This window comes from Euprymna scolopes, chromosome 2, assembly GCF_053919585.1.
Source record: "Euprymna scolopes isolate OS-2025 chromosome 2, ASM5391958v1, whole genome shotgun sequence".
Classification (NCBI taxonomy): domain Eukaryota; kingdom Metazoa; phylum Mollusca; class Cephalopoda; order Sepiida; family Sepiolidae; genus Euprymna; species Euprymna scolopes.
The window spans coordinates 40,078,494-40,103,552 of NC_136483.1; the positions used below are offsets into that span (position 1 = coordinate 40,078,494).

Below are 25,059 nucleotides of genomic sequence, written 5' to 3' on the forward strand. Positions count from 1 at the left end.
TCGATTAGGGGAGAAATCTTAGACTGAGAAGGGGAGTCTCGTCATAATCCAAATTTCCAGTTTTTCAAAGAACTGGATTCTCATATTGTCTAATTTTGCCCTTGTAGGGAGGCAAATCAATAGAGATTTGTACGGCATTAAATCAGGTTTATTTTCAGAAGTTAATAATAGAGATGTAAAACTTTTTTTTTCTGTTCAATTTTCAAGATTAAACTAAAATAATTAAAAATGTACAAACCGAGACTATCCAAACAGAATGCGCATGTACATACAGTAGAACCTGCGTGATACAATGGGGGAAGAGGTGGCTGGTTAGTTTTAATGCATCTAAAACCAAGCTCCTGTCTTTCCATCATCTAGGCTCTGATCTATCAGTTGAAATGGAGGGCTCTCGTCTTGGAGAAGTTTCATGTTTTGGCAAGCTTCTAGGCTTGACCTTTACTCCTGATCTGAAATGGAACATCTACATCAAATCTGTCGCCAAGGTCGCTGGAAGAATGGTGGGATCTTTCTACCACTCCAGCAGATATCTCATTGCTTACGCAATTCTCTATCTGTATAAAAGCCAAGTACATCTAAGGATGGAGTATTGTTGCCACATCTGAGTAGGAGCTGCTAGAAGCAGCTTATCCTACCTTGACAGAGTACAAAATAGACTTCGTAACTTAGTGGGGATGCCTTTACTCTTCCCTGCAACCTCTTTCCCACAGAAGGGACGTCACAAGCCTGTCTTTGTTTTATTGTTACTTCCACGGCAAATGCTCGTCTGAGCTCCAGTCTCTGGTCCCCCCCTCGCCAATCTTTCTCGAAAAACACCCGTCTAGCTGAAACCATTGTCAATAACTTTCCCCACTCTTTGATTATGCCTAAATCAAAACATAGATTCCATGATCAATGCTTCTTTCTTGGAACTGCAGACCTGTGGAACTCTTCAGTTTGCCTGCTTCTCAGCTGACTACAACTTTGTTGTCTTCAAGTCCAACATAAACAAATTCCTGATGAACCACCCCCTTAAGTAATCCAATCTACCAAATTTCCATTAATAACGACTACGATATTAGACCATTGATTACTGTACACTCAAATAACCCTTATCCTCGAGTGGCCTCAGGGCCTTGATAAGTGGTGACTCCTATGTTAAAAAAAAACACCCGGATACATCATTAATCAGTTCCAGGGTTGGTGAAATCGACATATGATGGGGCCTAAGCAAAATTTTCTACAGAACATTAAAAATCAGTAATAAAATACGGTACAGTATATAATACATATGTATATAATCAAGTAATATTAACACCATAACCAGGAGCTGGAAAAACATTTTGCATTGTAACTTTAAAAAAAAAAAAAAATCCTGGGGTTCTAGTGTGTGTGTGTGTGTGTGTGTGTGTGTGTGTGTGTGTGTGTGTGTGTGTGTGTGTGTGTGTGTGTGTGTAAGGATTCAAGTTTAGGTCATTTTGTCTTGATTTCATTCTATGAACCCATTTTAATGGAAGCCTTTGTCAGTTTCCCTACTGAGGCCATAGTGATAATTGCAAAAATACAGACTGCTGTTATTATATTTCCTTCTCAGAGATTCTGGTCAGGCAATTAGTCTACCCTACTGTTTCATCGGTGAATGATGGGTCAATATCAATGGAATTGGAGAAAGTGCAATGACAGTTGAACGCAAGAAATATGGAAGTATATTATTTCTGTGGATTTTAATAAATCTTAATTTGTACCAATATGTCAAGTTATCTACTTCACCTGTGTCTAGTACTATGTTATGACTAAATAGAACCCTCATCAGACAAGTCTTGGCTTGTTCAATGAGTTGAGCTTGTGGATACTCAGCAACATTTAGTGGGTGGTATGTGGAGATTTTTCAATCTTCTTTTAGTATATTCATCTCATTAACTTTTAGCTTTGCCTAATTGTTAAGCTTTTGTAAGCGATGATTCATTAATGTTTAAAATAATAAAACAAACTTATCTTGTATTTCTGCAGTATCTCTGTTCAGCAATGAAGTTAAAAACACAGCCCTATATCATGATTGAACAACATTTCTCAAAATTTTGACAACAATAGTGGCAATAATTTATAGTAAGAGGGATTACTACCAAAGTGTGGAATCTGTACTTGTGGAGATTTATGAATAGCAAAAATGTTTTGCTTTATTTATTTTTTTTTTTTTTAATTATAAAATTAAAACTAAGATTAAAAATGGTTACATGGAGCTCAGAGCAGGAGTCCACATGATTCCTTTTTCATTCTCATGTAAAACATGGTAGTATGTAATATATATATGTGTGTGTGTGTCTTGGGATTTTTTAACCTTTAAAACTATACAAAAAAATAAAGAAAAAAATATTTTATCATTTGTTAGAAAACTATTTAGTCAGTAAGTCATTTAATCATCTGCAATCACTGCATCAACTTGCTCTCTCGAATTCAATATAGTACCAATAATTTATTTTTTTAAGGGATCATCAGTTTACCATGAAACACTTTCGGGAATTTAAAAACAAAACAGTATATTACATCATAGCTCCCCAGCAATGATGATCAAACACCACCTCCCTTAATCTTAAGAAGACCTGTTAAATATTAGATCTAGTTTCCTATTATTTTATCTAACCTATTCATGTTCTAAAAATTAATTTCTTACCTGTGAGATTCATCTGTTTCCAAATTCAAAATGGATATATTTTTTTAATTTATCAGTCTTGTATTTATAAGATTAGGATTGATCCATTTGACTACTTATCACCCCCACTATGATTAGTATTTTGTATCTTTACATTCTTATTTATTTAAAATTAAATATATATAAAGGTTAAAAATATTTATTAATATATACATCTTTTCCTCTTTTCTTTTTTAGATACATTTTATATATTAGTAATAGTTTTGGATTTCCTTTAATATATTCTGGTTAATTTTAAACGATTCAAAAGCATCAGGATAACGAGATATATACACACACACACACGCACATATAATGTATGTGCATATGTAACCTACTACAGATAGCTGTATGCAAATAAAGATCCATGAACAAATTAATGTCACAGTAAGGAAAAAGACTATAAAAAGGAGACCACGTTTAAGATGATCACGTTAGATGTAGGTGACGTCAAAGTCATAATGAGAAGTCATACATGGTGAGAGAATGAGGAAATATCGTTTTTACAACAGGGGGAAAAAGCAAGTTGAAGTTCTTTGTCTATTTTGCAACTGAGTTTACAATGTGTTGGGTAACATTATATATTTCCACTATCAGACAATGTTGCAACCCATATACACAATGAGAACCACAGACTGAAAACCTTAGATTGGAGTTTAGCCCACCTTTGAACTTACCAGTAGAACATATCTGAGTTCAGGATTCAAGATCTAAGTCACTTGCATGCAAGGCAAGTACTCTCCCTCATCTGAGCTATCATGCAACATACAAAAAGTCTATTGACTTATACAAATCATGATGTTTCTGAATTTTTTAGATGAGGATTGGTTATTCGTATTATTCATCATCTTGTGTGATTTTCATAACGATCTTGTCAATATAACCTCCAACCTTCTTCAGGTGTATCTTGTCGAACTCTGGAATAAGCTAATACAGATCATGTAAACCATTGCGAAAATTTAGGATTTTGGCATTTGTGAACTGCGGCATTGTTTGATCGTGGAAATGATCTAATATATATATATATATATATATATATATATATATATATATATATATATATATATATATATATATATATGACCTTGTCTGTCTGTGAGGAACAGTCTCTAGCAAACTCTTTCAATTTTTGGTCTACAGATTTTAAACTTGATATCTAGAGGATTTTTACCTGTGGAACAAATTCAATTTGTGTATTCCTTCTTTTGCAGACTGTTATCCTCATCTTCATAGTTGTTTAACCACTTTTCAATCAACTTGTCCTCTGACTTTTTTCAGGTGATAAGACTATAAAATCCAACCTTTGATCACCCTTCGAGGCTTGTGAATAGAGATGTTTAGTCTCTATTGTTCTAGGTGAGCATTGTCTGAAGATAGCGGTTTCAATCCTATCCAAGTAGGCCAGAAGTATAGTTGGCTAAAATGTAGAAGATAATAATTATCAAGGCAGTAATTACTGGGGTTACGGTTACAAGACTCTGCATACCTATCTTGTCGCAGTTAATCACCTGAAGAAGGCCAGAGGATGAGTTGGTGAAGCAACAACTATGAAAATGAGGATAACAGTCCGCAAAAGAATGAATCTCAAAGATTCAAAAAAAATTGTTGGATTTAGTTTTTAGCCAGTGAAAATAGCTACAAAAGGATCAAAATCAAAAAAAAAATTGCACTTGGCAGACCCAAGTTGATTTAGTGCTCTTCTATGTATGCGCTAATATATATTTATAGGTTAAATGTGACTTTTTAAAACTTTTTATATGCGTATGGTAATGGTTCGCAGGGTAACTAATAAGGTTGGAGAGTTATGTTTTGATTTCAATTCTTGCTAATGGCACCAAAGTCTTTTTTTTTTTTACTTTTGAAATCACTACTATATATTGGGTATAATATAATCAATAGATAATTGGCTCTATAATAATAAATACAAAATCTACATAAATTAAAATATATTTTATGACTGAGAGGCTTTCTTTATAAATATATATATATATATATATATATATATATATATATATATATATATATATATATATATATATATAGTTTGGATATGTGCTGAGAGCCACTAACTACACTAGTGAGAAGCGACCGAAAGGAAAGCTAATGAGACTCCATACTAGACATGAGGCTAGGAATGTACACACATCCAAGGCAACATCTGAAATTTTAACAAATGACCTTCAGTTTGTAGTGGAATGGGTTGTAAATGATAACATTTAATGCTACTAAGATAAAGCTCCTTACCTTTAACAATGACAAGAACTCTCTTCAACTACCAGTTGCCATCATTAATAACACTTTAGCTGAGAGTTCATTATTCAAACACCTTGGCCTAACATTTGCAAGCAACATGTATTGGATCAAATACATAGAAGACATTGCCAAGGTTGCTGCAAAAGTGGTGGGCTTTTTCTACCATGCCAGAAAACTACTCATACCTGCTAGTACTTTATATTTCTAGAAAGCCACTATTCACCCATTCATACCTGGGCTGATGCACTAGTCTCTCTCTGTTGGACAGTGTCCAAAAGAGTTGCCAATCTAATAGGTTCCACACTGTCGATCAAGCTTCAATCTCTGTCTCATCAATACAATGTTGCATCCCTGTGTTTGTTTTACAAGTACTGTAATGAAATGTGTTCTGATGAACTCTTATTATGTATGCCCCTTCAACGTAAGTACTCTCAACTAATCTGACTTTGGAATTTCTTCCCTGTTTATTGCTTTCCTGACTGTACTAACATGCAGAAATTTAAATGTAATGCAAATCGACATCTTGCTGCTCAACTCCTTGCTTGGTGTCCTTGTAGGCATGATCTCTAATTCATAGCTCTTTATGTATCATTTGCAATGTACCTTGTTTGGTGCAAATAAGTTTTTTTTTTTTTTTTTTTTTTTTTTTTTTTTGAAAACCCTACATAATCTGTGAAGTTGGCCTTCACATAGACCAAACCTGTAATCTTGCTAAATGGAAACAAAAATCCTTCATTGCAGGCTCAGGTCTTCAAAAACTGGACATAATTTTACGAAATTTTTCACATAAAATCAGGTTTGATTAGTTTGACAAGATTAAAGTTTATCTTAATATTTCACATACTGATTATTTCTTAAAGATTCAGCATGTTGTAATTAATTTCAGGAGTGATATGAACAAAAATTGAAATTGAGAATATCTGCTGCTTTAAAATCACACCACAATGAAAAAAATTGGTCTGTTATAGAAATGTATACTTAAATAATCATATAAATACTTGTATATACATTTGGATGAATTTTGTTTTTTATTTTTAAGAATTATTTTTTACTTTGTACATACTATTCCAAATTAGGTTGCCTTTTATGTAAGCTTCACTGAACACCAAATGTAAAATTGTTTTGTGCTGCCATGATTTAATAAAAGCAGGCAAAATGGCAACATCTGTTATAGTATCCTGTAATAATTAAAAGAAAAAGTTTTAAAATCTCAAACTATTTCTTATTGAAAACGCAGCTAGATTCTATTAGGTTGGTGCAAAAATGTGTTTTGATGTTCAACTTCATGTAAAACAAAAAACGGCATTATTTTTGCACCAACTTAGTTTATGACTATTGGAGCATCCCCCTACCTCCCCCCATCAAAATTGGTTTAAAAATACAAAAAAAATTTCAGGAAAATCTAGAATTCTTTGGCTTACTCTAGTCACCAACAGAAATGCTGGACTTTTCCTTTTTTGCATGGTGCAGAACTCAAATTTACATATGTTAAGGCCTAAAACTGCACCAATTCTTCATTTTCACCAGGTTTTGAGTCCTCTGGGGACTCTTGGGATTAAAGGGGGGGGGGCAATGCTGAACTTGGTCTTTTTTATGTCTCGTGCACTCACGGGGGATCATGCATACTTGTTTTTCTTATAATTACAATTTCATTAGGCAATAAAAGTTGGGGTTTTTTTTGTTTTTTTTTTTTTTTTGCAAATCTCTAACTGCTGCTTGTCACTTATGTTGACCGACATGAAAGATGGGTTTTAATTTCCTTTTTTAACACTTACATTTCTGGATAAGTTTTCTAGACGCTAATACATCTGACTGGGGACCACTTGTGAATTTAATATTCCCTTCACACTTCTTCCTTTGGCGGAAACCAGTTCATCCCACCTAGGGTGAATGTTGCTGGCATATATATTTCTAGACATTTATTAAACTGGGTTAGACTGCTACTCTCATTCCTCTGTGAGCAATTTTTCTTTAATCCTTTTAACCAAAAATATTATTCACTCAGTTTATGTGTCCACTAATTCAAAAGGTGATATATTTTAATAACGCTTTTGTTTTCCTTTTCCAGTACTGTTAACTTTTATCATGGAGAATGATTTGATTTTAAATTTAATATTGTACTTATTTAAAAGTTTAATATCTTTTAGATAAGTTCAGTTTTTAGCAGATTTTTTTTTTTTTTTCAGTTCAGGTAGGTGGATTTTCACTTAAATTGCTAGAGCCACTTATGGATGCGAGTTTTTTTTTTTGGGGGGGGGTCAGAATATACTTGAAATGATTTTTGCCAAATTTCTAGATTTATTTATTTTTTGCTATTTAGTTGGATTTTATTTCTCTTTCCCTTTTTTTCTATCTTGCCTTCCCTTCCTCATGTCTTAGTTTTGTCATGAAGGCTATGACTTCAAACGATTCATGGAAGAGACAAGGGAGTAATGGAACTTTTGTTTCATCAAAGAATGACTTCCTGTCTCATTCCTTCACTTATGCATGCAACTATTTTTCTCTTAAGTTCAACATAGTTAAAAATTGATTAGATTTGTTTAGAAAAAACCCAAACTATTATAAATGATTCTGAAAAATTAACCTATTATTAGCTCAATTGATCTGACAAACTTATAAATTTGTTTGGTTTTGTTTACCATCATACTGATATTTTCACATCATATTTTAAAATTATTTTAAATGTTATTATTTATCACTGCTACATTGTTCAGTTGTTTTAGCTGTTTGCTCTGTCCTCTCTCTACGCATGCACTGGGGAGCGAGTCTTGATTTCAGCTTTTTTAGCCACTCCCATCCATGTTAGAAAAAAAAACACTCCACCACTAAGCAGACTTAGCAAGTATAAGCAGATCTTGTGTATTAATAAGTTCCACTTGTGCTCCTTATAACGGATTACACTTTAAAACACCATTACAAAATTCCCATCTAATTGCATCACGACATCATGATGCTACACTCTCTCACTTGTCAATACTCCAGAGAATACAGAGTTGGGGAATGATAAGGAAGTAAGATGTGCGGGTGACTATGAAGAGGCCAACAAATCTATTGGACTTCCCAGACTGGATGATACCCTGACCATTAGTTGTTAGCTTTTGGATGGAGGACTGAGAAAAGGCAGATGTAGTCAGTTCCGATGACCAATGATGACTGAGAGAAAAAGACTGTGATCTAGGATTTCTGGTCAAAAGCTGATATATCTAGATGAGTCAGAGTTCGGCTTAAAGATTAGATTTGAGGAGTGGGGTAAGGTCGAGGGCTGAAGACCAAGTAGAAGAGGAGACCAGTTTAAAGTGGATGTACAAAAATTAAGCTGAGATTCTGTAGTTAAGATGAGAACTTAACTGATGTGGACACTAGTAGCTGGGTCCCAATGACACATGCACAAGCACCTGTTAACAATTCCAATATACCTGCATTTATATTTTTGTGTGAATTTGCTTTACTTTTACAGAATTTGTAAACCAGTGCATGTGTCCTCGACAATTGCCAAAACAAGTTAGATACAGTGAAAACACTGATACAAAAGTAGAGGTTAACATCACATTGGAAAGCTGTTTTTTTTTTGTTTGTTTTTTTTTATATAGCATCACCAAAATTGTCTGAACTTTGCGATCTACTTTAAAATAATTTGCCTGAACTGCACCCATCTGTACCAACCAGAAGTTTAAATGTAATGTGAACAGAAATCTGTTTAGCACCCCACATTTCCCTGTTAGACATGATCCCAAATAGTAGCACTTTACGTCCAAGTGGTATTATGCCTTGTTTCAAATGAAAAAAAGTGGGTGTAATATAATGTCATCCACAGACCATTTCGCAGTATCACAGCTTTTCGGTGTGGCTAGACTAGCATCCGTCCCATATCATGGATTAAACCAACAAATATCTAGTAGATAGTTAACAGCTCTAACTTCTAGCCTATGAGATTGGCACTCACAATCTTTTCAAATGTATTTATATAAACATTTGACTGCTGCTTTTACAATGCACGATTTGTTTATTTACAAAGATCTTCGCATGAGGCTATGTCAGCAGCAGGCAAGGTTATTTATAACAGTGCTCTACCCAAGAAGGTGGGGGGAGCTTATATTTAGTCATCCACACAGTTTCACTGTATCACAGCTCTTCAGTGCAGCAAGATTAGCACCCATCTCGAGTCTGGGATTGAACCTACAACCGTGGACAGCTCTAACCTTCGGTACTCAGTCTTCTCAAATTATTTCATTGCTGCTTTTACAGTGCTCGATTGTTTTACAAAGAACTTATTAAATATTTCAAATTTCAAAATATTTTCATAAATATTTGGAAGTTCCAAATTACTGCTGCTACTGTTAAACAATCATCCCATGTATGCCACCATGTTGAACCGATAATGACAAACGTCCAGATTTATTATTATACTTTATCATCTGTGACCTACTGGGTCATTATTATATCTAATCTATAAAGCTGTAAAAAAAGCTGTCATCCATTCTTTGACGTCAATTTTCAAATAGATATTCTTGATAATTTAACAGCTTGTCTTTTCTTTTTTTTTTTTTTCTCACCCTCTTTTCATTTTCCCTCTATCAGTCAATTAATCTCTCTTGCTATCTATCAAATCATCTCTCGCTCGTTTGATAGATGACATCATTTACTGTGCACATTTATCTCTTCCCCCTCTACACCTCTCATGTAAATTCCTGATGAACCCGAAATGAAATGGTATTAAATCTTATATCTCTACAGTTAAAATTCTTCCACATTTCAATCATTTTTACTCTCTGACTTTCTCCAAGCATCTTCTTGGAATTTTAAAACTGAACCTTTTTATAAATCCACTGGGGTAAACTGCTCTCATTCCTGCATTTCATGTCTAAATTATCTCTCAACAATTAATATTCAATTTTTTTTGATACTGATTGAATTCACAACTTTCAGATAGAATTTGCTCAAGAATATTTTGACCAACTCCTTTATTTATTATGTTGAGTAATTGGAAAATCATGTGGAGGGAAAATACTTCAAAACCTCATATGAAATCATATGTAAAATTAGCTAGTTTATAAGAATTAAAAAAAGAATGGTCATCCTCCACTCCATAGTGTGTGCATTTGTGTAGCAGCATTTGCTCCAATTAGATTGGATTGCACCAGATTTTAAACCATAGCAGCCCATGCATGATGGAATACTGGTTTTTCTCTGAATTCAGAAGGTGATTTTTTTTGTTTTTTTTTATTATTATAGCTAAAGACTGATTCCTGTTTAATCTCTAGAGCTTTATTTTTTTTTGTTCGATTTCTTTTTCTTTATATTTATTCCTCTCTCTCTCTCACTTTATCTTGCTTTCCCTTTTCTTCTCTTAATTTCGGCTTGATTTGGTTTGCTTTGCCTCACTTCACAATGTGGGGAGGTAAAAGACTTTCATCAAAAAATGATTTCCTCTCTCTCTCTCTCTTTCTCTCCCCCACACGTATGCACTTGCAGTCTTTTCTTTAATGATTCAAAATAAACTTTGAAAATTCTCTTGCATAAAAAGCTAATTTTAACAGAATTTAACAATTTTAGAATAAAAAATGAAGATAAAACATATCAGTCGATACTTTCAGTATGAAAAAAAGGTATATTGTAGATTAACGACCTTCACTATTCTACCACTCAAAATAATGAGCTGCTTTATTTTTTTTCCTTTTGGACAATTGTATGAAGAACACCCTGAAAAAAAAAAGCTTATTCGTGATGTACAGGAGACTGATTGGTCATTAAAAAATGTGAAATTTGGTTTAAGCTTATCTTTTGCTTTAGAATTTTGCATGATGGTATTAAAAAATTTTACGGGAAAGATCAGTAAATGAGTTGAGAGATGAAATAGAAAATAAATAGATTTCTTTTTTTTTACACAGTGATCATCACTTATCAAAGCCCGGAAGCCACTCAGGGATAAGAGTTATTGCAAGTACGTTACGTTAGTGTGGAGATTTGATGAAGTGTTTATTTAAGGGGGTGGTTCATTAGGAATTTGTTAACATTGGACTTGAAGACATTCAAGTTGTAGTCCGGTGGGAAGCAGGCAGACGGAACAGAGTTCCACAGGCGTGCAGTTCTAAGAAAGAAACTTTGTTCATGGAATCCGTGTTTTGATTTAGGCACAGATATAGAGTGGGGGAAATTTTTCACAGTGGATTCAGCTAGACAGGTGTTTTTCGTGAAAGATTGGCGAGGAGGGACCAGAGATTGGAGTTCAGAGGAGCACCTGCCATGAAAATAGCGATAAAACAAGGATAGGCTCGCAACGTCTCTTCTGTGGGAGAGAGGTTGCAGGGTAGAGAAAAGGGCATCCCCCACTAAGCCACGAAGTCTATTTTGTACTCTGTCAAGGCAGGATAAGCTGTTTTTAGCAGCTCCTGCCCAGATATGGCAACAGTATTCCATCCTTGGACGTACTTGGCTTTTATATAGATAGAGAATTGCATCAGTAGTGAGATATCTTCTGGAGCGGTAGAAGGATCCCACCATCTTTCCAGCGACCTTGGCAACAGACTTAATGTACGTGTTCCATTTCAGATCAGGAGTAAAGGTCAAACCCAGAAGCTTGTCAAAACACGGGGTCTCACCCAGACAAGAGCCATCCATCACAATTGATGCTAGCTGGGGATCAGAGCGTTGATGATGTAAGGATAGGAGTTTGGTTTTGGATGCATTAAAGGTAACCAGCCACATCTTCCCCCACTGAACCACGCGCTCGAGATCAGAGGAGAGAGAATCCGAGAGAACTTTGTCATTTACAGCCTTTGATGTGTTGCCGTAGATGGTCGTGTCATCAGCATAGATGTCAACGAATGATTTAAGTATGTGTTTAGGGGGGGTCATTGATGTAGATCAGGAAGAGAGTTGGGCCCAGGATTGACCCCTGAGGGACTCCAGCATTTATATTGCAGGCCTCTGATTTTTGTCCATCTACCACTACTCTTATGAGCCTATCGGAGAGAAATGATTTAATGATTGAGAAAACATTTCCAGTTATACCGTAGCTGGAAATCTTGTGAAGTAGATCCTTATGCCATACCTTGTCGAAGGCCTTTGATATGTCAAGAGCAATTGCCCTAGAAAGGAAGCCTTTGTCAAGAGATTCACTAATCCTGTGGGATATAACCGTCAGCACATCTGCGGTAGATCTTGCAGAGCGGAAACCATATTGTGTGTCACTAAGAAGGTTATTCCTGCTGAGGTGGTTGACTATTTCTCTATTTAATATGGATTCCAGCAACTTACTCATAACACACAGGAGACTTCTTTGTGAATAATTGAAAAATAAAAAGCCGTAGCTATTTTCACTCGTATGGTATTGAGAGATTCCACTAGAAACTACTTCACTCTGTTCACCAAATAGTAATACATCAGCCCTAGTATTTTGCACCTGTTGACCCGAGTCTTTTTTAAAAGTTACTCAAAGATTTGGGTTCCTGAACTATAAGGTGGATAATGTTTTTCTCCAGCATCTTTATTAGTGATATCAGAACAAAGATAGTGGAAAGGAAAATTATTGAACATCACTATACTAACCAACAACCGACCCAAGGAAGAGCATTTTCTTCCCTGTGTCAGAAACATTGCTATTGGAAGGAACAGAGTAGGGGCTGTCGAAATTAATTCACGATGCATTTTCTGCTCTCTATTGTGATGTTATCCCTCTTTTTCAATGATCTAGTTTAGTAGTATATAGATGTGTGTTATGCATTGACTTTCGCTAGGATTACAAAAACTTTTGCACAATGCAATAAAAAAAAAATAAATAACCAATTCAAATGATGATTAAATAAAAACTCAGAAGATGGCTTCTCCAATTTAAATCACTGGTGAAAGTAAAAAAGTAAACGAGTGCAAAATCACGTAAGATAACCAAGTTAGAAATGCAAATATATATTTACATGTATACAAGAAATATAAAGAAAAATATGGGAAAAGTGATTTAAATATGTAATGAAAAAAATCAGTTTATAAGCGAAAACTTAAACGTAAGCTGGTCAGCAATTAAGAAGGTAATCCACATAAAAGTTAAATAGTTTAAGAAAATGTAATAAAGTTCTTTCCATATGAGAATGATGGTAAAATGAACACTCGTCAATAAGCAATGTAAATTTGAATCATTATGAAGCAAAGAAAGGTTGTTTTGAATAACAGGTTCATCTCTACACAATCTATTCTATTGATGAGTTAGATTCCGAGATCATTTGAACATCTCAAATTCAGTTTTTTCCTTCACAATGGAAAGGAGTCAGAATCTTCAAATTGTTCATAAGAATTTTTCATTAAATGTTTTCTTTGGTGCACTCTTATCCCATTTTTCTTTTCATCTAATTTCCTTTTTCAGAGAGATCTGACTTCTCAGCTGTTCAATTTGTCTACAAATATAAACACATTTGCATAGAGAAATTTTCTTTTATTAAATAAAAATTCATTTGATTTTTTTTTTATAACCTTAAAAAAAAAAATTCTTGTCATATAAAAAAAAAAAAAAACTTGTGTTATATAAAAAATATTTTCACTTTTTATTTTCAGGAAGTGGTTTAACTGTGCAGCTCAAAATGACAGAATATAGTGATCTTGATAGGTAATTATTTTTTAGTTTTACTTCTAAATAAATATGATCGTTATCCTGGATCTCCTTAATGTGATTAATCATTCTTTCCTCGTATGAACACATAATCAAGGAGTCTCACTGCTGCACCTCTTGTTATCAACCATTGTAATGACAGTATTTTCAAACCTTTTAGTTCCCGTAGATACTGTCCCAAATAGTAGCCTCTTGCGTCCAATTGGCAATATGCCTTGTTTGGGGTGACTTGTCTAGATATCTTTTTACAAGGGGCTGACCCGCAGGGTTAATACCACCAGAAAAATGGGAAAAGGTTGTTTTTTTTTTGTTTTTGTTTCATAACATTATTTGGCTTTCTAAAACTTTCAAATTAACCTTAGTAAATAATGTTTTCAAAAATTAGATCAAACTCCTGATTAAACCACAAGTGAAGCCTAGACAATCGAAAAGAGGGGATGACTTTCGAAAATATCAGCGAAAAAGCGACCCCTCCCTATAGAAAAGTGCTCAGTTGAGGGTGAAGAAATTAATGTTTTTAGCCAATTTTTCGGTATTTGTCGTCAGAAGGGTCAAGCTTCAAAATGATACTGATCTTGTGAAAGTCTGTCGCCTCTGTCAAAAATTTTAGGCAGACATGCAAACATACATACATACATTTATATATTGGTAGTTTAAATTTTTTACCCAAACCGATTAAAAAGCTTGTCCTATCTCTGAATACCCTTTATGTAAAATTTCAAATGTTTAGACCAGAAATTGTCTGAGTAATTTTATAGAGTTCTCAATGGTCAAATTATTTTTTAACTTTGACACCTTAACATTTATTGTTTGTCATAAATTAAGGATTAGAATATGAAAAAAGTGAAATATAATTTTAAAAAGTCATATTTCCACAGAAATTAGTACTGGTTTCAAAAGTTGAAAAAAAAAAACGGATGCCCTCAGATAAAATTGAAACCAAAACATTTAGTGCTTCCGTCACATTAAAAATTAAATGGGTACATACAGATTTGTTTTTTAATATAGAGGGAATTCTGAATAAGAACCAGTTAATATTCTAAGAAAAACCTAAAATTTATTAAATTTGTTAATTCTCATCTGCAAGACTTTGTTTTTTTGTAAGATTAATGATTGTTTTACTACAAATTCAAAAGTGATGTTTTTGTTTTTGAATCAAATGTGTTTTTATAAAAACAAACCTTGTTTTTCTTTATTCTTTACAAAGGTACTTTTTTTTTTAACTCGTTGATTGATTGTAAAACGCACCAATGACATTCTAATAATACTTTCACTTTTCATAGAACTGCTGAAATGTCTCAAAATTCTTTAAATTCAACAAGTTATAGAATTTCTCATAACATTGTTTGTTATACAATCTTTTTTAATTCTGCAAATGTGTTTATATTTGTAGACAAATTGAACAGCTGAGAAGATGCGAAATCATTAAAGAAAATGAAGTTAAAGCTCTTTGTGCCAAAGCCAGAGAAATCCTCATTGAAGAAAGCAATGTACAAAAAGTAGATTCTCCTGTCACAGTAAGTCATTACATTTCTGTATTAATAAAATTGTCTAAACAATTATGTTTGTATGTGTAATTCTCGCTTTGCATAACTTGCACATTATTTTCTTTTCATTTAATGTTAATCAATTATTTGTTGAAATTCAAAATGCACTAGGATAATGTACCAAAACACTTTTAAAAAATCTATTTAAAAAACTTTTTAACTCATTATATTAAACAATGTATTTTGGTTTCTTAGTAAACAAGTTGACCATTATAATCTTTTGTTTTGGTTCAAAAGAAAAAAGAATGAATGGTTCTTGTCCAGAATTTCATCTATATTAAAAACAAAATAAAGAAAAATCTGTATGATGTATGTATCTATGATGGAAACGAAAATATTTCAAAAATTAATTTAATTTGATCAAGTAGGTTTATTTTTTTATAAAGAAAATCATTTTTTAAGAGATTAATGAGAATTCATAGGCATTAAAAACACATCTTGCAAGTTTAAACCATTGTTATTTTTCTCTCTCTAATCATAAATCATTAAATTGGAAAGGGAGAAAAGGAAAAATTGACATACAAGATGCCCAAATTGTAATTCATTAAATAAAAAAATAAAAATTGTAGCCACTTTTAGAGAAAATCCAAAAGGGAATTCTGATTGCATAAGGGTAAAATCATTAGCAATAATGAAGAAACCTGTCAGAATTGTAGTCAACAAGTGAAATTGTATCTGATCAGCTTCAGCTAGGTAACCTGGAAGTAATGGTATGACGTTGAAAAACATTTATTGCAATCCGAATAACATTATTGAGGACACATTAAAAATAATAATTTCAATTTTCCCATTGTTATAATCAGATTAAGGATAAACGTCAAGAACCCTTCTAAAGCTATTGCAGTTTTAATAATGATCTCTTAGTTATAAGATGTCAAGAACGTTTTTTTTTTTTGTCTTTTTTCTGTCTGTTTTTTTATTAAATTGCTAGATTTATTATGATTATCATCCTGATACTAAAAATATTTTCCATTTTAACTTTTCTACTGTGTATTTTACAAATCTTTGTATTTTTTTTTTTTCTTTCTAGGTCTGTGGAGACATTCATGGTCAGTTTTATGATTTAAAAGAATTGTTTAAAGTCGGAGGTTATGTACCAGATACAAACTATCTATTTATGGGTGATTTTGTAGACAGAGGTTTTTACAGTGTAGAAACATTTTTATTATTGTTAGCTTTAAAGGTGAGTAAAGGTATTTTCTTTTCTTTCTCTTTGGCTAATGTATTTTTCATTATTATGACTTTCAGAAATATATATTTTCATCACAAATTTGTTTTTAATATCAAGTAATAGAAAAAAAACCTGGACTGGATTCTTGGTAGCATTCGAACATTCTTCGCTTTAACCGTTCAGTCCGGTTCTTCAGAACTCAACTCAACTGCCAACATCTTCACTGCCAGCTTTATATTCTCTCATTAATATGCAAATTAAGATGCGATCAAACCTGATGATTTTTTGTCTTATTGGTCGGGTTTCGAGTTCGCACATGCCTGCCTCCGCGACTGCCGTCACATCACAATTTTCCCTACACTCCTCTCTGATCTCATGATCATAAATTGGGTAGGGAAGTAGTATCCGTCTTTAAGATACTCCGCAGCAGAAGTGGGGCTATACGGCTAGCCCCCCCGCTACTCGGCTAGACGCGGCTAGCCCCCGGCCAGACACAGCTAGACATATCTGCCCACGGCTAGACACAGAATTTAATTTTTAGATTTCTCATTTAAAAAAACAACTTTTTACATACAAGTCAACTGAATCACGTAAGTTCTTTTAACAGTGATGACTTTTTTTTTTTTTTTTTTTTTTTTTTAAGAAAAAAAAAAAAATCAGACTCGAATTTTACTCTCTCCAAAATAACTTCCGTTCAAAAACGACACCTTTTTTTCCCCTTTTCGGCACAACAGGATTTCATTTTAAATTCCGCATTGAAAAACGACTTTTTAATACATACAAGCTGTCTGAATCGCATTTTAAGTTCTTTTAATGGCGACTATTTTTTTTTTCCTCTTTCAAAAACAAAATAAAATCCGATTCGTGTTGTACTTTCATAAAATAACTTTCGTTGAAAACAACTTTTTTCTTTTCAGCACAACAGGATTTCAATTTAAATTCCGCATTGAAAAACGACTCACATTTTAAGTTCTTTTCACAGCGACAACTTTTTCTTCAAACACAAAATAAAATCTGACTCGCTTCATCATATCTTCAACCTTCACAGTTTGACACAACTCATTTACTTCTCCCTTTGGCAACGCTTTCAATTTTCCAGGTTCAACGTGAATTATTTAAAATTTTCCCACTTTTATCTCGTCCGCATCGACTTCATATTTAAAGCCGAAATAGCTTCTAATAGAAAAAAAACCTAGACTGGATTCTTGGCAGCATTCGAACATTCTTCGCTCTTACCCATTCAGTCCAGTTCTCCAGAACTCAACTGAACTGCCGACATCTTCACTGCCAGCCTTATATTCTCTCGTTAATATGCAAATTAAGAAGTGATTGAACCTGATGATTTTTCGCCTTATCGGTCGAGTTTGGAGTTCACACATTCCACTCTTAGCAGCCTGCCTCCGTGATTGTCATCACACCACAATTTTCCCTACACAAGAGAAATATTAAAAAAAAATGTTATTGAAGGTGGATAAAAGACCATTTGCATTTTAATAAAATTAGAATTTTATTTTTTGTCTGAATTTAAGAATAGTATTTAGACATGTGATGTTAAACATTTGGTGTGTTTGGGTTTATGTAACTGCATTATATTTTTAGATACAAATATATACATTTCTGTATTAAACTATGTTTTGGTTTTAAATATTTTAAACGATTTTTTAATAGTTTTTCTTTTTTTCTAATCACAGGTCAGATATCCCGACAGAATAACTCTCATTCGGGGAAATCACGAAAGTAGACAGATAACACAAGTTTATGGATTCTACGATGAATGTCTAAGAAAATATGGTTCTATCACAGTCTGGCGCTATTGTACCGAGATTTTTGACTTCCTAAGTCTATCAGCAATTATTGACGGCAAAGTAAGTACTTTATATATATATATATATATATATATATAAAATTAGAAAACTGTGGACCATCCAGCAGTACTTGTCTTCGATCAAGCGATTCCATCTTTTTAAAAATGATGAAAAGTGAATATATATATATATATATATATATATATGTGGGTGTAGCCCAAAGGCTAAGGAATGCGGTTGGAGAGTTGTATATTTTGGTTTTAGCTGATGGCACTCAAGTCACATGTTTTTTTTTTTTGTTTGTTGTTGTTTTTTTGTTTTGTTTTTTTAGTTTTGATCTCACTACGATATATTAGGTTTGATATAATAATCGATAGAGAACTGTCTTTATAATAATAAATACATAATCTGCATGAATAAAAATATATTTAAGCATATCTTGCGACTTGCTACTATATATATATATATATATTATAGGTCTCTTTGACTATCACATTATGTATCAATATAAATTATTATTAGTGATTTTTCATTTTGAGAATAATTAAATTCTAATTCAATTTTTTTTTTTTTTAATTATGTTATTTTAAGAGATGTCCCCCTGAAAAGGTGCTTGTGCATTGGGGTTTTTATACTGAAGCAAGAGTTGTGTAATCCTCAACTAACTACACTTCTGGCCCAACATTGCTTGTAGCCAGGTAATAACCAATAAAGATTGTGTATTCCTGTTTAAAATTCTAAGTTTCATATTACCATTTTTACATTTTTTATAATTTTCAAGAAAATAAATTAAAATGTTATCTTTGTCTGGCATAACCACTGCAATATTATTAACTTGCTTAATACAAAATGAATACAACCATCAGATTCCTTATAGGTGTTTGATCTTGAGCTAGGGCAATTGTTTTCAATTGCATCACTAGACACAGATGTTGCATTTAATTATTTTCTTCTGTTTATTCCGTGCTGTAGCATCCAGACTTGATTTCTCACACCGCCATTCATTGGTAAAGCTTTGGCTATAATGAAGTTCGACAATCTTAAGTTTTTTGATGCAAGCTATCCAGCCATGTTTGTTTCTGCTGTGTTCTCAATCCTTTCCCCAAGGGCTGCCATTAAATCTTATTTTTGCTAGTGTTGTTATTTGTGTGCAGTACATGTCAATACCAGTGCACACCATTTTTAGACTTTGTCAAGTCTAGTCAAACCGGAAGTCCAAAACAGCATCTTTTGTTTCAATAATCAGTATGTTTTTTTTTCTTTCAAAGCGTTAGGTTATACCACAGTCTGGTAGATCTTGTGTGCAACCACTTGCTTCCACCTGACAATTGCCGACCCCAATGCCGGTTCCATGGTCGTCTTCTCTTCCATCTTCTGACAATGTTATTTTCTTCTCACATTGATGGCTGCTGAGGGGGCATGTACTGGTTCACAAGTATAAAAAAAAAAAAATAAAACAACTTAAAAGACTCTGACATATTTTTCAGATGTCCATTGTACTCTAGGTGTGTGTGGACACTATCAATACCCTAATCACTAACGTCCACATCTTAGTCGTCTGTCAAGGGCCCCTTTGTCATCAATTAACGTCAGATCATCTCAGCTTCCTAAAACTCTCCTGATCTGGTCCAAGCTATAACCTGCCTTCAACTGTCTTGAACTGCCACAAAACCCACTCAGTTCCTTAAAATGTCTGTAAACCAGCTCTAAATATATTGACCTATGTCTAATCTTTTGTCCCAGTTACTGCTGTTACTAGTATAGTTAATCAAGATATCTTGATTAATCATCTTAGTTTAGGTGGCCTTTGTGTGCTTTGGTGAACTACTTCCTCTCCATTAGCTTTCTGCTGACCTTATTTCCTCTTTTTTTTTCTCTTTTCACTTCCTAACATTATGGGAGGGGGGCATAGTATTACACGTTGACTTGAGATGCTCACTGATGCAGAGATCATAAAGGACAGTACGTCATTTCAGATAAACACGTATGTTTGGAGTATTGTCATATTTGATTTGGGCTGATGCATCCACTCTTTCCTCTACAACATCTCTCACAAATGTGATATTGCTAGTCTCAATCTTTTTTACAAATACTATTATGGCATGTGTTCCTCAGAATTGTCTAATCTGCTCCATTTCTTTTGTTCACTCATTTTACTATTAGTCTCCATCAATTCACTGTTTTCATACCTTATTGTAATACTTTTTTTCAAGTCAATAGGTATCACCTCTCTTTGCTATAATCATCTTTCTTTCTTGTTAGCTTCTTACATTAAGTGGCTTCATGTCTTGTCTGGAACTATTTCCATTGAAAAACACAAGTGTTTATCAGCAGAAATGTATGGAATGTTCCCTCCTCTATTCATTGTTTTTTCTTAAGATCAAAAGATGAAACCCTTTTCTCCTATCCAATCATATCTTTTATATTTCACATTTACTTTAGTTTTTTTATATATATTTACCAAAGATTGTTTCAATGGGAATTTAACTAATGCAATTTTTGTATTTTTTTTATATTTATTTTTTATTTTTTCTGTAGATTTTTTGTGTCCATGGAGGTTTATCACCATCAATACAGACATTAGATCAAATTCGAGCAATAGATCGAAAACAAGAAGTTCCACATGATGGACCCATGTGTGATCTACTATGGTCAGATCCTGAAGGTATTTTATCCTCATTTAACATCCACAAATTATTTTTGTTGTTTAAAGTATGTTAAATCAAGTTTAATATAAACAAATAAGTGTTGAGCCATCATCTTGGATAATAAATTTATCTCTATCTTCTACTCCTCTCCTCCATTGTTTTTAATCCTTTTGTGGTGACAATCATCATCCCACTAGCAATCTCTTTAATCCTTATCCCTAAGTGGTCCCATTAGTTATAGGATATAAGCATGGTTCGTAAAATAAAAAATCTATAAATTTCCTCAAACTGATAACCATTCCATTCTTTTTCCCTGACCGTATTAACATACAGAAGTTTAAATGTAATATTTACAACTCCCTATACAGGATGCTCCTAATTTACAATAAACCCCTATTTTTCGGTGGCATTGCGCCTTGTTTAGGGTGAATATATATGCATCAGTTACTCGAATAATTCAATTTATCAATTCCTACTTTTTTTTTTTTAATTTTGGATATACTTAACAAAAAAAACTGCAATTTAAATTCTGAAATATTAACTTTAAAGTTCTTCAGATTCGAAACAAGTTTATTCTCTTCTTTCATAGAGTTTTTGTAAATTGAACATTTTTAATGATATGCTTCTAATTTGTTTCAGATATGCAAGGATGGGGTGTATCCCCCAGAGGTGCTGGTTACCTTTTTGGTAGTGATGTTGTGTCACAGTTTAATGTCGCCAATGATATTGACCTCATCTGTAGAGCACATCAGTTAGTTATGGAAGGTTACAAGTGGCACTTTAACGAGACTGTATTAACGGTTTGGTCAGCTCCTAATTATTGCTATAGGTAAGATCTCTTATGTTGTTAATTACAAAATATTTGTTTGAAATATTTTTTAATACTTGTTTATAAGTTATATTATCATGAATTCTTTTTTTTTTCTCTCCAATTTTGTGGATTTTCCAATAGTCATAAGCTTTAAGAATCTAGGTTCATTTTGATGACAAATAGTTTTTATTCCTGTGGCAGATGTGATTATCTTGGACTTGTATCGACTATTAGAAATGGTTCAGACTTGCCTCGTCCCCACCATAATTGATTGAATTGGCGTGCATTTTGAAAATTAACGTCAAAACATAGGTTACTAGTGAGAATTGAACTCTCAACCTAGGAGAAACCAAATGACTGGTTATTGTGCTGCATTAAACAAATTCACCTTTAAAAAAGCTGAACCAACAAATTATATTTTCATTGGTTAAGAATTAACGGAGATTGTTTAGTGTGAAATCTGCCGAATTAAACAGTTTAAAAAAAAAAAAAAAAAAGTTAGGGAAAATGTTCAGTGATTTTTGAACCACATTATGGATTTATTTTCATTTAATTCAATGAAATTGAGTTTTAATAATCATATTGAAGTCTGTGTAGGCGCTTCCCTGATTAAGTTTCAAACCTTTTTCAATTATATTCAAACTTTACAAGTATCACCATGTTTGCATTTAACTCTGGCTTCCACGCAGTTTTTACAGTTGTTCAACAATTTTTGGTATTGGCTGGACATGTATCCTAACATGAGAAACATGCTGAAAAGGTGTTCCTCTGATCTAAGTTATCGGCTGGGAGGCCTTATATTACGATCAAGATTCTTCTGCAAAAGTATACTGGCCTTTTAAGATTAGAACTCTGACTATAATTAATAAACAAGCATCAGTGCACACAAACTTTATGAATGTTTCATTAGATGGTGGATGACTCAAGACGACAAGAATTTTGGCAATACAAAACACTATATTTGACTTTTAGGTGCTTCATAAGCAAACATCAAAGTTCTGAACATTTTCCTTTGCCGTACTTAAACATGCTAACACTTATATCTCTCTTTCTTTGATCAAGAGTTGGACGTTTTCTAATAGCCTGCAAATCCAGTCTCCAAGCTTAGCAGTCTTAAGGATTTATACTTTTCCCATTCCAGTGTCTAAAAGCATGTAGACCTGATCTGATCCCTGCTTAAGTAATAATAATAATAAAAAAAAAAAAAATGCTCTGTTAAACTGGACAGGTTCTCTTCAAACTCTATAATAAATGCCAAATCTTCTTTGACAGCTGGAAAAACTGCCTCTGTGTTCAAGAATTTTCATGAAAGAATTTCAAAATTATTGCCTTATCAATTTCCTCCCACTTTTCACTAAAATCTTTGAGTCCTTAATCTAGCAAGAGTTCACCACTTCATAATTGCTAAACTTATTTCTATGGATTTAAGCGAGTCCATTCTTCTGGGAATATTCTAATGGTCTCTGAACATGTATACCATACACTGGATAAAGCAAGTGATGCTAGGTCGTTAGCGCTTGTTATATTCAAAGCATTTAACAAGGTCTTGCATAAAACTCTTAGAAAAATTAATTTTCTTGGCGGAATCCTTAGAAAATGACTTCTAGTCTAGTGGAATGAAAATGGATGGTTATATCTAATGCTAACAAAACAAATCTCTTCTCTTTTAACAATTATAAGAAACTTTTCCAATCATCACTTGGAACCTACCGGAGAGTTCAACATTCAAACTCTTTGGCCTAACATTCACAGATAACATGAATTGGAACAAACACAATGAAGATACTGCCAAATCTGCTGCAAAGGCTTGCTGTCTATCAAGCTAGAAAACTTCTCACACCTATCAGTATCTGATAAAGCTACCATTCACCCATGCAGAGTATATTGTTGCCACATGCGGGTTGGTACACCAACCACTAGATTCTTTCTCTTAGACAATGTCCAAAAAAAAAAAAAAAAAAAAAAAAGTCTCTAATCTAACAGGTCCCACACGTACAGCTATTGTCTCATCGCCGCAATATTCTGTCACTGTGTTTGTTTGGAAAGTACTTCAATGGAAAGTCCTGAACTTTGTGATCTTGTGCTTCCAAACAAACCGACAATCACATCTCTTCACTGTTAGTCCCCACAAGCTTGAAGGCTTTCTACTCTAATAATTTCTTTCCTTGAACTGCTTGCATTTAGAATTTCCTTCATGTTCTCTGTCTCAACATGTGGAAATTTTAGATGCTATGTAAATATCTTGCTGCACTTGGGATGCCCCTATAACTATGGACTCTAATACGAAATATTCCCTTATCCCTCCGTAGCAGTGGACCTTGTTTCGGGTGAATAAAAGTTGTTCATTATTTGCATCCAAGTTTTCTTAGGACGTCTCATTTGATCCGGGATTGAATGAGGACCAACAAATGTTCGACATTTAACTTTTGTCATCGAAATCTGTGAAATTGCCCATTTTTTAATTAAATTTATTGATTACCTGCTCTAGTTAAAGCTGTTTATTTTATGAAATTATTTTTAGGTAATCACTTGAATGCATGCTGCAAAAGTCAAATATCATGGTTCAATTGTGCTCTAAAGAGAAACATTCATTTTGAACATGCCGCTGTCTTATAAAAGAATCTGCAGTTGATTTTATAGGCTGGGCTTTTTTGCTTCTGCAGTGATAAAACTTCTCAAATGCACTTGTGGTTAGGTTGTATAAAAGTGTTAACTTTGGTCAAAATCGAACTTCCTTCTTTAATCAGATTTTTTTGATTATCGATTTTTTTTTTTTTTTTTTTTTTTTTTTTTTTTTTTTTTTTTTTTTTTTTGGATACTTTATCAGACGCATTCCGATACAAAACCTGCGTAAGAACACTCCCAGACATGAAAATTTAAAAAATGGGCTAACCATTTCAAAGTCCATAGGGAACTAACTCACACACAAACCAAGTTCTTTTTATATAATTGAAGAGATAGAGGTGCTCGACTGGGTCTCCCCTTGCCAAATTTTCACAAAAACACTCGACTAGCTAAAACCACTATAAACGATTTCCCCCACTTTTTATTTGTGCCTAAATCTAAATGCAGATACTATGAACAAAGCTTCTTTCCCAGAACTGTCCACCTGGAACACTGTTCCACTGTCCTGCTTCCTGGTTGAATACAACATGGTAGCTTTCAAATCCAATGTGAACAAGTTCTTGTTGAGTCATCCCCATAATCAAATTCTACCCAATTTACACCATGAACGATAACTACACTACCCCCCTTACATTCAATAACCTTATCCTCGAGTGGCCTTTGAGCCTTGATAAGCAGTGACTCCCGAGAGAGAGAAAAAATTTAAAAAAAAAAAACATAACTTTTAATTACTATAATTTTGCTTGCCTTTCAGGTGTGGAAATGTGGCTGCTATCTTAGAACTTGATGAACATGTACAAAGAGATTTTACTATTTTTGAAGCTGCTCCACAAGTGAGTATTTTAGTTTCACTCTAAACAAGGAGAGACTGACTTTATTATCACAATCTATAAATGCCCTTACGCACTCTTGCTCCAAGCTCTGAATATCTA

At 33.4% G+C, this 25,059-nt stretch overlaps 1 protein-coding gene across 2 annotated transcripts in view; it reads left to right on the forward strand.

Annotated features, from left to right (window-relative positions):
* LOC145291305 (serine/threonine-protein phosphatase 4 catalytic subunit) overlaps window positions 1-25,059 on the forward strand; it is a 33,675-nt gene that overhangs the window by 5,726 nt on the left and 2,890 nt on the right. For both annotated transcript variants that reach the window (XM_080137007.1, XM_080137017.1), the window contains exons 2-8: window positions 13,466-13,517; window positions 14,914-15,037; window positions 16,098-16,250; window positions 17,930-18,103; window positions 20,582-20,708; window positions 21,331-21,520; window positions 24,882-24,960. In XM_080137007.1, the coding sequence (XP_079993133.1) occupies window positions 13,492-13,517; window positions 14,914-15,037; window positions 16,098-16,250; window positions 17,930-18,103; window positions 20,582-20,708; window positions 21,331-21,520; window positions 24,882-24,960 (873 nt within the window). In that variant the 5' untranslated portion in view covers window positions 13,466-13,491. The remainder of the gene's footprint in view (window positions 1-13,465; window positions 13,518-14,913; window positions 15,038-16,097; window positions 16,251-17,929; window positions 18,104-20,581; window positions 20,709-21,330; window positions 21,521-24,881; window positions 24,961-25,059) is intronic.